At 48.5% G+C, this 17,908-nt stretch overlaps 1 protein-coding gene across 1 annotated transcript in view; it reads right to left on the reverse strand.

The window, feature by feature from the left end:
* The window catches only part of LOC147886693 (protein CASP-like), a 70,478-nt gene that overhangs the window by 40,101 nt on the left and 12,469 nt on the right, over positions 1 to 17,908 (reverse strand). The window contains exons 4-8 of the mRNA XM_087395160.1: positions 3,069 to 3,218; positions 2,149 to 2,237; positions 1,882 to 1,991; positions 1,616 to 1,710; positions 1,348 to 1,406 (exon numbers count right to left, since the gene is read on the reverse strand). Of these exons, the coding sequence (XP_087251286.1) occupies positions 1,348 to 1,406; positions 1,616 to 1,710; positions 1,882 to 1,991; positions 2,149 to 2,237; positions 3,069 to 3,218 (503 nt within the window). The remainder of the gene's footprint in view (positions 1 to 1,347; positions 1,407 to 1,615; positions 1,711 to 1,881; positions 1,992 to 2,148; positions 2,238 to 3,068; positions 3,219 to 17,908) is intronic.

A 17,908-nucleotide genomic window follows, 5' to 3' on the forward strand; every position in this document is an offset into this window, starting at 1 on the left:
ATCATCAAGTCTCTTTTCATACAAGCATGCTCTACTATTGTTATAGAACCTTTGCCTTCAACTTGCCTTTGTGCATTGTTGCAAAATGTGTCCAATCTCCATTTGCTTCTTGGAATGATGACAACCAATACTTTTTTCCCATCATATGTTTACGGGCTCCAAAATCTATATATATACCACAAGTCTTTTGATTGTCAAAGAAGTCACAAATTGATAATAGAACTTTGGCAAACCTCTTACTGTCAAACTGATGATTTCGGAGTCTTGCCAATGCTGAGAAGTTGAATTCCGATATCACTGATCCTTGAATTGGTGATGGATTCACCACCTTTCATTTGAAGGGAACACAACCAATTTTGAAGTGTAAGCTTCTTCCATCATTTGCTATTTCAAACTGATCTTTCAAAGTCTTCTAAGCCACATATGCAAGAGTTGATGTCCTTGTAAGTGGATTGACAATTTCAGTGAGAGAAGGATCGGTGCTTGACAAAGCTTCATCAATCTTCACAATATACTTTTCAAGTGCATCATAATCTTAGTTTGGTGGTCACAAACTGACTAACCTAAGTGTCTAGAGCTGAGGCATAAATCTTGGACATGACATGCACAATCATAACAGTCTTGTTGTACATAGTTTTTGGGATCATGGGATCCATGCCTTATGGATCGGGACAATGGTGTTGAGAGTCTAGGTGTGAGGGAAACCAATGCAGACCGCTTCATTCAAGAGCTTTGCTAAGATCAGGGCTGACGAACACAGTCCATATGCAATGTACATAGCCCTGCATGAGCTTTGGCTTTGCAATTGTGTAACTTCAAGGATGCATGTTTGATATTACCAGTAGTAAAAAGTAAACATGAGGTAGCATTCTTGTACATAGCTGCATTTCTCTTGCTCCAAATTATTCGAATGTGGTGATGTACCGTTGTCACGGGTCACTTGGTAGATTAGAAGATGAAGACCTTTCATTGCATATAATCAAAGAGTATCAAATCCGAGCACCTGTTGTGCGGCAGCAATTCATACTCGATAGATACATCAAAACTATGGAGATGTGCCTCGTGTGTGGTCCATGAAACACAAAGATAAGCTGTAAACCTGAGTTGCTGCTAGCAGAGGTGGACAGGAATTTTAAAAAAACATGCTCTACAGTACTGGTATAAATTTACCATAGTCATTATGCACGTAGACAGTCAAATTTATATTCTCAGAATAAGGATTGTGGAAGTTCATGTTTGGCTCATCTGAAATCTGTGATAGAGAAATCCACAGAGAACTTCATCAAAACTCCATTAAGAATTCAAATTCAGATGTTGAGAAAATGATACAAGGGCCAGAAGAATCACATTTCTTGAAGATGAGTGTCCCGGGTATTCACAGCTTGCAGTTGAGACCTTAGCTGATCCTGCATTTGAATATCCAGCATAATCAGCAAGGAAACTTGAGAATGTTGATGGAAAATTCTAGAAGCTCTATATCTAAGGAAAATACCTAGCATATTTCATTCTTGACCACAAGAAAATATCTATTAGTTTCACAGAAAGAAAAGGCCCAATTTACCTACTAAGAAAAATTAATATATGCAAAGGGAGGTCTTCTGAAGCCAACGCAAACCTTTTCTCTTTCAAGGCTCACTAACCGAGATTGAGCTCTCTCAACTTCATCTGTCAATAGATTGAGCTCTGCCTGTTTTGCTGCCCTCTCCTCCTCTGTCGTCCCCACACATCAAGTATGAGAGTCTTCAAAAGAAACTTTTAACTGCCTTCCCTTACCGATTCATGAAAGGAGAAGCATATGCATTGAGACAGCTAAAAAGCAGGTTTAATCAATGTTCTCAACAAGCACCACAATGTTCCCAAAATGAGCGTAAAAACTGGAACCTGATTGTGCTCGAAACTCAAAAAGCTGACTCTGTCCGTATTCATGAAGACGTTGCATGCTTTGCACACTCTCCTTTGCTGTACGCAACTGGTCTTGTAGAGACTGCTCCCTGAAGCACACCAATAAAAGCACAATTGAGATGTGAAGTAGAAAAGATCACTTCAAGGTGAACAAGAAACTCGCAACATAAATCGATAGTTCAAGACACACCATTAGAACCCCAAATCAGCTCTACTATAGGATTTAAAAGCAATCTCTTTACACACCTTTCCTTCAAAACCTCTAACGTCTTCTGGCTCTCTTCAGCAAGGGTCCGTTGTTTCATTTCCACGATTTCCTTGACTTTCTCTTCCATCTACAAGGACAAGATCAAAGCTGCATTACCATTATGACAAAGGGCATGAAGTTCCACTGGACAATATCAAACATAAGCCTAATCTGTGATCGTAGTGTATGTACATTTTGAACACAATTTCTGAGTCAGAATATTGAAAATATTTTAAACTCAGAAAGTGCACATGAAGCTTGTCATCTAGATCTGATTTTGAGGAAGCTAAGCCTGCACCATTGACAAGACAGGTGACCACAATTAAAAGTAATCCTATCCAAGAATTGAAGTATAATCTCCCTGGAATTTGTGGATGCCTGAGCATGCCGGAATATGCATCCCTGCATAAGATTCCACATGCCCTCTAAGCAATGATCCTTCTTTGAAATAAGAGAAGAGGCTTGCAGTGCACAGAACATAGATGAGCCTTCAATATGGGAGTTTATATAATCATCTCTCACACCAAATTGACTTCCATGTCAAGAAGTTTTCCCTCAACTAAGCAAAGATTCCAGGAATTATCCTGAATATCCAATCCTCTTTTATAGTCCCACCTCAGACCTAAAACTGTTTTTTTCGCCACAACAGGAGTTGTGTAAATGCAACCCTTCTAGAATTCATGATCAGCTCGTATCTCCCAGCATAGCTCTCAAGGGCGTAGATCAAAGCTTATTTGTCACCTCTGAATAGTACTACTATGTATTGTCATCCTTCTTTGTGGATGTCCTTGGTGTGTTGGGTGAACAATGGTTCCCATAATATTTTTATCTAAATATTTTGGGCAGAGGCACTCTCCATGCTCGCAGCCAATTGTGGTGAATGCAATCTCTGTGTGCTGGACAGTGCCTGATAAGGTACCTGTTGCTCTAGTTGACGATTTCGTTCTTCAAGTCTCCTAACCGTTGCTTGTTGATTTCTCAGATGTGCAGCTTCTGTTCTGTACTCTTCTAGTTCATGCTTCATCTTGCGATTTTCAGATTCGAGCTCAGCCACCTTGGAAGCCAATTCCTGTAAGCATAGATCAACAGTTCAAGGTCTGTGTAAAAAGTCCAGAATCGCTAAAAACTGAAATTGTAAAAAAGCGAGAACAGCAGGGAAAAAGGGGAAAACGCCCAAGGGGGGGCAATCTCGAGTAGAACGTCACATGTGAAAATAACAGGCTCCTGTCTGATGAAATAACTTGCAAAAGATAGTAAATACACAAAGACAGGGCAATCGTAGAAGCAATATGCCACATGCACTTAACTTTTCCAGAGGGACTCAATGAGGAGTGCATATACCACACAACACTAAAAGTAAAGGGAAACAAAAGTGAAGCTGTATCCTATTGCTTGGCATCGCAACCAAAACATACCTAAAGAGACACTCCCAAATGGAAACTAGCATTAAATGAAATACAGTTTTTTACAGATATTAGATGATAAGAGACTCTTTATAGGTCTAGCCTCCTAAAGCCAAAATTGCTCATGTGGAGACCTTTTTACAGTAAAGGCACAGAAAGTTAAATTTGATACACAGGAAAATCTTGTGTAACTTGGCAAGGAGGACCAAAGCTTATTCTCACCGTAAACTTTTATCTAGCCACATCGATCACACTCTTATTTCTGACTAATTTTTGTTTTACCTTGAGAAAAGAGCCTTATTTTCAGATTTGCTATATATACCATCTTTCATTTTTAAAACTTGTGCCTTCGGCCCCAAGAGAAAGGTACCTTCTACTTAAAACTTGAATACAATACAAAAGAGCCAGCTATCCATGAGCACGGGCATTGAGAGAAAACTAGCTGTTCTGCAGCCAGCTTCTAAGGTTTCTAGCTCTTTGCCTAGCGTACTCTAGCAGTTGGTACCAATGCTCCTGCCTTTTGGCGTTCTTCTTGGAACCCTCTATACCTTGTTCCCAAATGGTACACGAGCATCCAAGGACTGGGACTACTGCAGTCTTTGCCAGTACCAAAAAGACCATGGGAACATATTTTCATGGATTTTATGATCAGAATCCACAGGCTTAATCACGTACACAACATGATTCGGACCATAGGTGATCAGTTTAGTAGAACAAGCTCATTCCATTCCTTGTCAAAAGCAATTCTTAAAGCAGCACACCTATCTATTAGGAGCATGGACTTTCTAGATCCATCGTTTCCAATAGAGATAGCAAAGTTACTAGTACCTTTTGGTGGCAAGCTCTGTTCGAAAATTTTAAAAGTGTTTTTCTTCATCTTTTCATGCTCAAAAACAGATGGCCAAAGTGAGATTCCTAATAAATGCTCATGACCAGCAGATCATGTGGGAAGACTATCTACGAATTTGCTTGCAATAATATTGTGAACACCGATACTGGAAGAAATCACCAGTAGTAAACTCCTTCCTTCTCCACCACTATAGACTCGAGAGAAAGAAAGAAAGAAAGAAAGGATTATTCACATCTGTGGAGGGCCAAAATGACATATGAGACCAAAATCTAAATACATCATGAAATACGCCCCGTGATGGGGAGCCTGGAGTTGTCTTGTACATCCCCACTATAGTAACAGTTAGAGAATAACTGCCATAATTGAGGTGGGATAACTCTGAGGTGCAGATGTTGGAGATGTTGGAACAACACTAGGGCACTGCTCATGATCAGTGTCAGGGATCTGGTGGACCCTGATGTCCCTAAAAGATGTCTGAAATCTGCAACTGTCTGCTCTTTGCTTCTCATGTGGGAGCAGTGTGCTGAAATCTGTCGGGAGGTGGGTCTGGCAATGGGTTGTAGAAATACATTGTACTGGACCCCCATCATGAGGGATTGAAGCTGTGAGTGAGCTTGGAGGGGATCCCAGCTATAGTCCCAATGCCTCTGAAGCATGTCTGAGATTTGTATTTGTCGTCCTATCACCTGCTCTATGACCCTGACATGCGGTCGTCATGAGGTGGCTTGTCTCTATGATGCTGCCAAGAGTGTGCTTTGAATCCGGTGTCTGCTTGCTTTGCCCGTGGTGCCTATTCTCATGCAAGATCCAGCGCAGCTGAGGAGCCACATCACAGTCCTGTTCTTGGTGGTGGCCATTGAGTGTGGTCTCACCTCCTGTGAAGAAGAAGCGATCCACTACTGCCTATGACCTACTAACCATGTGCTGGTTGCACAAGTGCGTGTCTGAATCATGTACAAAGATAGTGGCAGATCTCTGGTTTGGGTAGTCAATGACCCTCAACATATCTTGGAGCCGATGTGCAAAGAGGTAGTAGTATATCGCCATCTCATGAGCACATCCTCCTTTGTCTCCACCTCTTCCAGGTCACACAAGGTAGGTACATAGTTGCAGCTCGTGGTGGTTGTCGGGTAGCCTCAACCTCTCATCCAATCCCAATGTGCAACCTTTGGGGATGTCCGAAGCTGACCCATGGCTATCCGTACTTCATGTGACAGATGAATCTTCAAGTACCCTGATGACTGAATGAAACCATCCTCAGTCAAAAAAAGGAAATGCTCTTTGAAGAAAGCCATCTTGGTAGCATGTGGCTATGTTGGAGATACCCAAGTCCGTTGAACATAAACCTGCCACAAATCACCTCCAATAACCCAATGGACCTCCTGTCGCGTTAAGCAGGAAGTAGGCACATCCTGGGAGTACTGACATGGAGGGAGATGGTCGATGGATTTGCCCAATGTGTGAACCATCTGGTGGCCTACGAGTATCAACATCTCGTATCCCCATTGCTGCTAGCTGCATAGAGAATGAGACTCAAGAGGCTCTCCAAGGTAGGCCTGTCTACCCGTCTTACTCTTGCCGCACCCCTAGACCCTGTCTAGATATTTGATGATCTGCAATGAGAGGTCTATGTGCATAGGTCGTGCTACGAACTCCGCCAGTATGATGTCATGTGCTGTGCATCTCTTGTTGCGGATCATGCAGAGAGCATCATGTCCTACAGTCTCTCAAAACCAGCCTACTCAAACACTGTGAAGTCCACACCCCAAAAGGCTGAAAGTGTGCCTGGAAGCACTATCTCTCCGATCTTGCTAGTGACGCATGGCCTCGAGCAGGCCTGGCTCGAGCTGCCAGTTTCATATTGAACCGTGGCCCAGTGAAGCACACCATAGGTGGCCAAGACCGGAGCGACTGTTTCCCAACCATGAGTAAGGAGTTTGTTATTCTTTTGCTTTCCATTTTGCAGCTTCTTGATTGCCGTGATGTACTGAAAAGACTGGAGCTAGTAGGGCAAGGAATGCTAGAGATATTTGGATAGGGATAGTTGGGGATGTCATGTAATATGGACGCATGGTTCTTCCAAACGGTGAGGCCTTGGATGGGGCATGGTGATTTTCTCTCCAAGACTTCCATCCAAAATTCCTTGGGAGTTATTACTGTATGGGACACTCATAGTGGCAAGGTAGCTATCATATATGTGGTCCAAGGAATGATTGAAGTCATATTAGTAATTCGTGGAAGAGGTGGGAGGTGGAGTATGCTGCCCACATCTCTAATGTCCTCATACAATGGCAGTTAAGTGGCCCCATGTACCCTCCTATGGAGATCCTCCTTGCTGCCCATCTCTCTGAATGTCCTCATATAGTGGCAGATAAGTGGCCTCATGTACACCCTCTACTGGGAGATCTCCAAAGCGTGACCCATATGTAGATGGGTGTGCTCGTCTATGGTCAGAACAGTGACATAGGGCTGCAGGTGTGAGCGAACCAGAATTGCCACCCCTCCTGACCCTCATATTCTCCCGTCTCTGTGTGACTCCCTACGGTGCACTGAAAGCCAAGCGTCCCCATGTAAATAGGCAATCCCCTCTCTGGGCTCTGATGTGTCTCTGTGTAGACCAGCAGGTCCATTCCATGGAATATTGCTTGGTGCTGAATAGCATCCCCCATTAGCGTTCCAGAGTGTGAATGCTAGGGCGTTGGTTTCTCACAAGCCTTACACTCCTTTAGGAGAGGGGAAAGGACTCCGCCATATCTGTACACAGCCCATGTCCCCTGGCCCCTAGCCTCGAAGGCCTTCTTGAGGCCCTCCTTGCGCTGCTCTAGCTGCATATGTGTGAAATTTTCATTGATGTAGATATCTGTGCCCTTGAGAGTGAACTTTCTCTTTTTTTTTATTCTTTTCTTTTTTTTTAACCTTCTATTAATGCTTGAAAGATTTTCATACAAGACAGCAGCCCCGAAGGTGCTGAGTATGGAAAAAAACCAGAGAAGGCTGAAAGAAAAAACCAGCCTGTTCTAGAGAAACCCAGCTCATTGCCTAGGGGATCTCTGGAACTGGGGCTAACAGCCAAGTGGGGGGACTATACAGCCAGTGAATCCCTCGCGGAGTGAAGATGTAGAAAACACCTGCAGGCCAAGCCTTGCAGAAACGAGCACGCCTCTCGATAGTCGCCCTGGAGCCTGGAGTCCCACGCTCCTAGGTGGACCGTAGAGTGTGAATGATATCCTGCCATATGGCAACTAGGGTAGCCGCGGGTGGAACTGGGTGGTCACCCATCACAAGACTGCAGCGAGCCACCCAAATATTCCAAGTGATGCTGGCTACCACCTCCCAGACACTGTCCTCCTTAGGAGGAGGAGCTAGACTGTCAGGGGGGGCTACCTCGTGGAGTGCGATCCTCTGGAGTTTCTGACCCTGTATCCGGTAGGCTGGGAAGATCTCATCAATCTAAAACGTGTGTCCTCCCTCTGTCAACCAAGCCACCATCCCCCAAGTGTAGTCTCTATGAAGACACTGCATACGTGTCATGATCTTGAGGGCTCCCATCTAGATCCTCGCTGCACTACAACAGCTCCACAGGCAATGCGGGATAGTCTCCAGGGCACCATTGGAGCAACAATAGCACTGCCCGTCCACTCGCATCTGCTCCAACCACGGTCCAATGGGCAAGCCTCCGTGGGTGGCCAGCCGCCAGAAGTAAGAGATCTTCCTCGTCGCAAGCTGGACCACAACTGCGTCCAAAACCTGGAGCGCACATCCCGGGGCACTCTCTGGGTCACCCAATGTCTCTCCCTTGAAGGGGTCCACCTCGACGAGTCCATCTGAAGCCTCCTGCCAATCCGTGTGGTGTAAGAAAAGAAGCACACCTCATCCACCTGCTCAGTTGAGCCGCCCCCAGAGGGCCAGAACCACTCTCTCGGATCCCACTGGACCTCCCTCAAGGGTCTACCCTCCCACAGCCAAAGGCGCCATCTAGAGGCATCCTGCTCTAAAATACTGGGAGGGTCAATGTGCCACTCCTTCCCCAAACGGCCCACCACTCTGATCATCTGCTAGTGTATCCCATCAAGACTCCCATCCATCTCAAGGGCACTCTCAGTGAGTGGCTGAAGTAGGCCTCCAGGTCCTACACGGAAGAAGCCGAGGTGCGTGCTACCGCGCTGCATCAAACATCCTCAAGGAAACACCAGTATGGGAAAACTGCCCCAACCATCTGCTGTCTCTCCAGACGTGAAGTCCTTTCCACTAGGACTCCGGAATGGCTAAGTCAATCTCGCCCATCCGCTGCCCTGCCCCTCGCAGATGTGCTAAGGCATCAAGCCTCACCTCTGTCTCCATAGGTAGTCTGCTCCAACGGCCGAAGGACCCTGCTGGACCACTGTCCCATTGTGCCCAACCAATGTGAGTCCGATGTTCGAGCATACGGCCCTCCTAATCTCTGAGCTCTAGGTGCCACATAAAAGGTTGGCGCTCAAAATCCTCTTTGCATCTGGGCAAAGCACGGATGAGACCCCCTGCCAGTCTCTGCCATACCCTGTGAAGACTCCTCATCAAAGAGGAGCCCTTCCCTGTAAGGGGGTCCTCTGAGAAGATCCATCAATGTGAAGGCTGCCAATGTCCCCCAGTGCGTGGGGTGTTCCTTAGAAGCCCTCGCTGTAAGAGGAGCTTCCAAGGCTCTGTACCTGGGGTGAGGCCACGAACCACCAACTTGCCCAAAAGGGCCTTGCTCTGCATCTCCAGATCAATGATACCCAAGCCTCTCAATGCCTACGGCATGATCACTATCTGCCAAGCTACTCGTGATCATTGTCTGCCAAGCTACTCAGGTCCTAGTGTTCCTCGTGCCATCTAAACCTGCCCAAAGGAAGTTCCGTACCAACCGTCGGAGCTACCCAATGCAACCTCTGTGAAAGCAGCAGCAGGAGGCGATATACCAGGCCGTGGCAAGAAGGACCTGGTTTGCCACTAAGGCGCGACCTGCTAAGGAGAGTTTGGCCGAGCTCCAATAGAGAAGCTTGCGCCGAACACTCTCAAGGACCGGGGCAATCTGCTCCTCTACTATAATGTCAATACCCACCTAGCATCCGAGGTATCTCGCTCTCTGGCCCTGCGGTATCCATTTAAAGCCAAAGTCACTCCCCCACTCTCGGATCTCCTGTGTCTTCTCAAAGCCTGTGAGGAAACCTATAGATTTCGTCCAGTTGATCCGTGCCCCCGAGGCCTCACAATAAATAGCCAGGGCGCCCCTGACTCTCTCTAGACTCGCTGTGTTGCCCTCAACATACAAGGCCGTGTCGTCTGCAAGCTCCGAGTCCAGTAGCTCTTCCTCCTGTCTGATTGGGAGCTTCAACCCTGTGAGACCCACCACCTGTGATCTCAAATAGTAGCCCAAAGCCTCCGCCACAAACAAGAAGAGGAAGGGAGCAAGTGGGCAGCTCTGGCAAACTGAGCGAGAGAGAGGAAAGGCCTCGCCTGTGTGTCCTTCGATAAGCATCTAGCTAGAGCTCCCTGCATATAGCGCTGAAACTCCTCTGACCCATCTGTCTGAGAAACCCAATCTCCTCATAGTGCCTTCCAAGAAAGACCACTCCACCATGTCGTAGGCTTTCTCAAAGTCCAAGAGAAGGGCGGCCAGCGGCTGTGACTCCTCTCTGGACCAATCCACTGCCTCCTAGAACGTGAAGATGTTGTCCAGGATGCTACGCTCGTGGACAAACCCAGTCTGTGTGTCATGGATGATGTCGGTAAGATGGGGCCGTAACTGCAAACTCAAGACCTTGGTGAGGATCTTGTATGCAGTATCAAGCAGAGTGATCGGCCTCCACTGTCGAATGTCTGACCTATCTCCCCCTTTCAAGATCAAACAAATCCACCCCTTGCTCAAAGACTGAGGGAGAAGGCCCGTGTCAAAAATCTCCTGGCAAGCTAGACGGAAAGGGTGGAGATAATCTCCCACAAGTTCCAGAAGAAGACCAAAGTCAAGCCATCCTCACCTGGGCACTTCTGGGTCGCGAGAGCCTTGAAGGCTTCCCAGAGCTCCTCATCCGTGAAAGCTAGACGGAAAGGGTGGAGATAATCTCCCAGAAGTTCCGGAAGAAGACCAAAGTCAAGCCATCCTCACCTGGGCACTTCTGGGTCGCGAGAGCCTTGAAGGCTTCCCAGAGCTCCTCATCCGTGAAAGGCTCCTGGAGTCTGTTGCATAAGTCCTGCGAGACTACTGGCGGAACGTGATCCCAAACTAGCTCTCGGGCCACAAGACTAGCTAGGGTCATCCTCTCCGTCTGAAAGAGCTAGCTGTAGAAACCCGTGGTCATGTCCAGAATCTCCTATGGGTCAATGTGCATGATGCCCTGCGAGTCCCGGAGACGCTGTAGCTGTGTGCCAGCCGATCGGGGCCCAGTGGTCTGAAAGAACTGCTTCGTCATCCTATCCCCCTACTGCACCCATCGGGCCCGGACCGAATGATAGGAGAACTCAGCCCGCCGCACCTCCGTGTCCTGGAGCTCGAGACGAGCACTCTCGAATCTGCCACTAAGCCTTTGAGACACTGGGTCCTACTCCCTGAGCCTCTCGATGGAGGCGAGGTCTCTCCTCAAAGCCCGCTCCTGAAGGGTACTCCTCCGCTGAAGGACGTGAGCCTGTAGCTCCTCACTACTCCTCTGAATTGCATCGACCATCCACGTAGCCCAGCCCTCACACGGTGCCGTCTCTCACTGTTCCCAAATCCCTGCCATGACCTGCTGAATCTTCTCGTCCTACAGGAGGTCCTCTAGAATGCGGACCCCCTTCTGGGAGAGACCTCGACGGGGCTGATCCAAGTGAAGTACCACTGGAGAGTGGTCTGGCAATGTGGTACCTGCCAGAATCCCAGTAGGTCCGCCTCTATGTAGTACCCAGTCCCCAACATAGAAACGGTCTAGTCTCTCTAGCAATCCATCGTGTCTCCTCTGTCTAAAGGAGAAGAGAAGGCTACCATGTGTCCTGCCGAAATCTGGCTCTCTCCACGAGTCTCTGCCACTGATCATGAAAATGAACTACTCCCAAGTGCTACACTCTGTTGCTGGCATCTTAGAAAATGAAGCTCCGCCCTGCGTGTCTTCCCCAAACTCCAGGTTGTTGAAGTCATCTCCAACAATCCAAGAGTCTACATCCGGAAGAGACTCTGACAGCCTCCTCCAAAAGGCCGGGCGGTGCTGTCTACACGCTGGGGCATACACGTTCACGATCGCAATCCTGGACCCTCCCGTCCGAACTCCCATCCAAACTGCCCGTCCTAGAATGAGCTCGCCCTGATCGTAGACCTCTGGAGCCAAAGTCTGTGAGACTGAGATGCAGACCCCTCCACTCCGTCCTACCGCAGGGGACCACTCCTCTAGACCTCTCCCTGGGAGAAGGCGATGGCGTCGTCTGATGTCTGAAGCTGAAAACATGTGCTCCTGAATTATAAGGATGTCCACTGCCCGTCCTACCACTGCCCTCTGCAACTCCTACCAGAGTATCAGGTACTTCGACTGGCTACGAACACGATCGTGGAGCCCGTGTACGTTCCAACTCACTATGGTCCAGCTCATGAGAGAGGGGGACAGTAGGAGAGGGAGCGGTGGGGACGCAGGGGATAGAGGGAGGGAGGCGGGTGGTGAGGGTGACTATAGGAGGGGGGGCTGAGGGGAGGGGAGGGGGCGGGGGGAACCCTGGAGGGGGAGGGGGAGGGGGAGGGGGGGGGAGGGGGAGGAGGAGAAGGGATAAGGACAACATCAAGTCCCCCCTGCTGATCTAGCTCACCAGGGCTCTAGATCGGCTCCTCCGCAGTCCTCATCGAACTAGCGACTGCAGCTTCCACCACATTGCATCTGGAGCTCTTGGGGCTCGCTGCTGCTGCAAGGGTGGGTGCGGAGGCTGAACCTCCGAAGCTGGAGGATCGGCAGAGTGGGCGGTAGCCCCTGCCGCCGGAGGAGGTAGCTCCTGCTGATCCTCCTTCGAGGCCTCTCAGTCAACCCTGTCCCTCTCTCTGCGACTGGCCCTGTGCCTGCGGCGTTTGCAGGCCTACTTACTTTGTTTCTTTTTTTTTTAAACCTGTGTCCAATCCCCTGCTGAGGGGGTAACCCATGGGGTCTGAGACTCATGTTGCTCTTGCCTCAGAGGACGCTGAACTCGGGCCTGCTGACTCTGCCTACTCTCCGGAGGAGGGGGGGGAGGTGCATGGGGGAGGCCATAGGGGCAATCTCTAGCGAGGTGACCCATCTATCTGTACCGAAGACACTGCCTGGTAACCCGAAGATCTCCACCCTCTGGCGAAGTGTGCCCCCTTCCAGGGTCTCCAGAAGGATCAACTCTATGAGGGACTCTGGGCTCTCAACCACCAGCCTGATCCTGGGAACTCCATCATCTGCTAGAACTGAGGCAGTCGACTCTGGCAGGGACTCGAGCACTGTGCCAAATGCCCAACCAATGGAAGGGAGGATGGCACGATACTCCTTAGGGAGCCCTGGGAAACGGAGTGTGACCGGAAAACGTGGAACATGATGTGTCGTATCCATGTCCTCCACTGTGAACCCATGATACCAGGGAAAGAGGTAGACAAGATGCGGGCCAAGGAGGATGGGGCTCTACTCCACAAGTGTCGAGGCAGTGTCGGGGGAGCTCAGCTGGATGAGAAAAACGCCTCCTCCACAGATGGTGACCTCCTGAATGTAGTCTCCCTCTAATGCCAAGCTCACCTGGATCCACTCTCGCACCTGTCTCCGTGTAGGCGTGAGGCCCACAATTCTGCCCACAAGTGCCTTGTCTTGGAGGGACTGAACTGCCTACTATCCTGTGCTTGTTAGCTGGGGAAAGAAGAACCTTAATGGCTGTGGGATTCGAGGGTGCTGCCATAGAGTCCCTCTGGCCAGACCAAGGGTCACCACCAAGGTTCTTCTTTCGCCTTAACAAGCACAAGTGCTCCTGCTGCAGGGAGGAAGAAGAAAAGGAGGGTGAGGAAGAAAAGCGTCAAAGGGGGAGGCGGAGGCGAGGCGGGGTGAAGGAGGGGGCAAGTATAGAAAAGAAAGAAGGAGGGCAAGGAGGGCGGGAGGTGGAGGAGGAGGGAGGGTGAGAAGGCGAGGAGGGAGAAAAAGAGGGAATGAGAGGGCAAGAGAGCGGAGAGGAGGCGGGAGAGGGGGGGGAGCCGACGGGGGAGAGGAGGAGGATGCAGGGGCGGAAGAGGCGGAGGTGGCGGGGGGTGCAGGTGGAGAAAATGGAGTCGGAGATGGAGGTGGAGGGAGCGGGCGGGGCTGGCGGAGGTGGCGGAGATGGAGGCGGAGAAGGAGGTGGAGGAGATGGAGGTGGCAGAAGCGGGCGGGGCTGGCGGGGGCGGAGTAGGCGGAGGGGGCGAAGCAAGCGGAGGGAGGGCAGCAGAGGCGGAAACGGGAGGGGTGGGCGGGGGGGGCAAGGAGGCGGGAGCTGAAGGGGCGGGAGCAAACGGGGAGGCTGAGAGGGCGAGGGCGTGCAGAGGGGGAGCAAAGAGAGGCGGACGGGGCGGCAGCGGGGCAGCCAGGGGGGGCGCGGCGGCTCAGCAGGAGCTCACGGGGAGCTCAGTCTGGTGCTCCCTTTCAGTGCTGCCAAAGTGACCTTTCTCATGAGAACATTCGTCGGATTTCAGCATCCTTGAGTTTCATAATCAACGGTCTTTCTCGGGTCTGTTTCTACCAACTCTTATTTTCAATCTGTCCCTTTTCTACTCCAAACTTCTCACGGAGGAAATCCTTGGTTGTATCCAACTCTCATCTGAGATGATCTTAAATGCTTCATTTTATCTTCTGGATTCTTCATCGAATGTCTCTTGGATGGCCTTTTGGGGCTGCTGTTGTTTAGCTACCTGTGACCAAGACAGGGCTTCTTTGGGTTGTTCCTCCACCTTAGCTGCCAATCTTCTTGGAATCCTCAACATCTGTTCCATGCTCTGAGCTCTTCAAGACTGGCCCAGAGTGTAACATTCTCTGCCTGCAGATTCTCTCGTGTCACATCCCCCACCATTGGCAGCCTATGGGATGTTCTGAATTTCTGATTCTAGGGTGGTGACAAGGGCTGCCTTTGTATTCTGTAGTACATCGTGGTCTTTCTTGAGAGATCCCCCCGGTTTATCCATCAGACATTCCTTGAGTCTAAGGATGAAATTCCCTTGTTGCACTGTTTTGTGGTGTTGGCATTTTGTTGAATGCATCTTCCAGGGCCTTCAAACTGGCTCCTCTCAACTCGTGGCATGTTGTAGACTTACCCGCTTAATTGTCTCTGTTGTCTATTGCCTGCTGCCCCCCCTGCCCCCCCCTTTAGGGTTGGTTACCCTGACCTGTAGCCTCAAGTTTGGTTAACCAAACGCTGGTTAACCCACCCTCTAGCTTAAACAAAAGGAACCTCCTGCAGTTCAGACACAAAGTTGTAGCCATGGCTTGCATGGGAGCAGTGACACAGGTCTTATCAGTAAATTGCAAATTGCATGCTGACAACAATGAATTTGTCAGAATTTCAAGAGCTAGAGCTTGCAAGTTACACCTGTGCAATCCCTGTGCACAGCAGATAACGTAGACCAACTCTTTCCAACACACACTCAACAATATACCTAGATGAGTCCAGGAACATGCCCAAACTCATCCTCTAAAAACACAATCTCGTGCAGTTTCAATCTCATGATAATCACTCATAAGGTTGAAAACCATAAACTGTGTCATGCATAGCAAGGACTAGCTACTGTGACATCCCCACTGACGTCATTAGTGCCCAACAGTGGGTGTAGCCCATAGTATAAACATGTGCTCTCACAAACTCAACAATACCCTGCATTTGAACCAACATATGACATTGAATTGCCAAAGATAGAACAGCAAGAGCCTGAAAAGAACTCTGTATTGGCATCCACAGATGTGGGAAGGTAGAGCTCCAAGTTAAACTCGGAACTACAAAGGCCCAAAACGGTCAGAAAACGATCAATAACAATTATAAATTTGATGCCCAACCGTCAGATCTGAAGTCCATCCAACGTGACCAGACGTGACGTATAGGATGAGATGGAAATCGATCAAGACGTCCCATTCGACGGACAAGGGTAACCCTGCCATGCATCCCCATTGGGCAGACAAGCGAGTCGTAGAAAAGAGGACCACATCATCTGTGTTTAGTAGAATTGGGATCAGGAGTTAGCTAAGGGGAAACCTGCACCCCCGAAAGTCCTCAATGTATCGGCTAAACAAGGTCGGCGATAATGGACGAACCTTGTGTGACCCCAATCATATCGTGCTCATGATGTGCCCTATCCATCCATTCAATGTCCTGACTCTACCTGAAGGCTGATACTCATTCATACCATGTCTCGATATGTCATGAATATACACTAGATCAAGTAGTCATTTGAATAGTTAGGCTCATGTACCATGTCAAAGGCTTTGCAAAAATGCACAAAGCAACAATAAACACGTTGCTTCCTTGCTCAGGCCTTCTCAATTATAGCTCCCAGTGTGAAGATGTTGTCAAATATAGCATGATGTGCCCAAAAGCCTACCTGCCCCATCCTCCTAAATCTCAGACTCCACAAACTAGCTAACGTGGGTGTCAAGTGTTGATGCATAAATCTTGGACATAACATGTCCGATCATGATGATCCTGTGGTTTTTTGGACTTATGGGATCCCCTGCCTTGTGGATTGGGATAATGGTGTTAAGGGTCCAAGTGTGGGGAAAACCGGTGCAAACCACTTCATTAAATAGCTTTGTCGAGATCAGAGCTAGGGTACCAATCCCATTTGCAATGTACTCAGCACATAGCCCCTCATGATCATTGGATCAACCGTTGTGTAGCTTAAGAGGTGTGTGTTTGAATAAAAAATCCTTGCAATTATTACTAAAAGAATGTTTAGTAGTTCTTCCTCATTTGACAAAAAAAATCTCTTCTTTCGATGAACCAAACGGTAATACTCTCTTTTGGTCTCTGCCTCTGTCGAAAGATGATGCTTGGTGGTCCTGAGTCTGAGGTGATGCCACAAGGGTGGTGGGATGTGCGCGATGGTGGGAATGGGATGGATAAACTAAAGAATAGGTATGCATGATCAGCTCCAAAAGGGGGCGGGGGATACTATGGTGTGAGATGCAAGGGAAGGAGATCCCATGCGATAGTCATTACAATGGTCCCTCCTTCACGTGGAAAACAATGAGCCCACCGAAAGAGGGACATCTCTCTAGACCACCATATGAGATGACCGCGCCCCACCAATCTACGGAAACTTGGGAGAAACCTGCCTCATGTAAGTCAATGTTAGGCAACATAATCGAGTCATGCTGAAAACCAATGATCAGTACCTAGTGGTAATCATGGCATTTAAGTCTCCAAGAAGGAGAACTTCCTCACGACTTGAAAAATCCATGATATCTAATATCTAGATAGAGTAGGGAGATGCCTCGCACACCTCCCAAAGCCCCTTGGAAAAATGTGAGGTCTCTCGTAAAAAGTAGCATACTGCTCAGAGGGCTAAAGCAGGGCTCGTCCCTCTTTAACCTATAAAGGAGTAAGGTCCACATCCATGTCAACTTGTGGGTGGTCTCGGAGAGCTCAGCACTTGCAGTAAGTCAAGCCTATGTGACTGTGAAACGTATCATAAGAGGCTCATCTGTCTCACCCGACCCGCCATGCTTCCTCAACACTATGCCCTTTCTGAGTGGGCCATGGGCTGCCGTGTTGGGTTGGCATATAGCATGGAGTTTGTCGGCATCATATGAGCTAGAGAGAAACAAGAAGACATGGTCTAGTATGGCATGGATATCTTATTTTTTGGTATGTGTATGGGGGGGGGGGACTGAGTGTAGTATCAATTAAGATAACTTTGTCTTTGGAGGTGTTAAACTCAACACTTCAGACCTAAGGTCACGAGTTAAGAGAGATTAAAAATAGACATGAGTGAGGCCATGTGCCGAAGGAAGAAGGGAGAATCAAATTCAAATTTCAACACTTTTGGTGGCCGTGATCAAAATCTTCATTGACTCCACGTAGCAATAAAAAAAGGGGCCCAAATTTGATCCATGTGACAATTTTACCTTGCTTGCTTCATGAGATTTGGAAGCTTGATCTATAGCACAAGTAGATCTATAGCTTGTGGACCTTAATTTTTGACCCTGCACATATTTTACCTTACTGACTCTCACAAGCTTTGAAGGAGGGATGCGTAGTATGACTAGATGAAATAGTCAAACTCGTAGGCTGCAATTTGGCTCCAGCCATCACTTGCTATAACTAGCTGCAAGACATGTGGATGGTTCTTAGATGCAGCTAGTTGGTGGGTTTGTTCCTTGTCCAAGTATAGCTCATTGGTTATTATTACCTTTGCTAAGAAAAAGACTCGCCTCCTTTATGCACCAAGGTTACTAGCGTGTCATGATTCATTCTCTTCCTACCTCTTAAAGCAAGCCAAATGATTCATATTTCCTACCTTTTAAAGCAAGCCAAATGATTCATATTTCCTACCTCTTAAAGCAAGCCAAATTA

Source organism: Dipteris shenzhenensis, chromosome 24 (assembly GCF_047967505.1).
Source record: "Dipteris shenzhenensis isolate YYH24624 ecotype China chromosome 24, Dip_SZ_1.0, whole genome shotgun sequence".
In the NCBI taxonomy this organism is placed as follows: Eukaryota; Viridiplantae; Streptophyta; class Polypodiopsida; order Gleicheniales; family Dipteridaceae; genus Dipteris; species Dipteris shenzhenensis.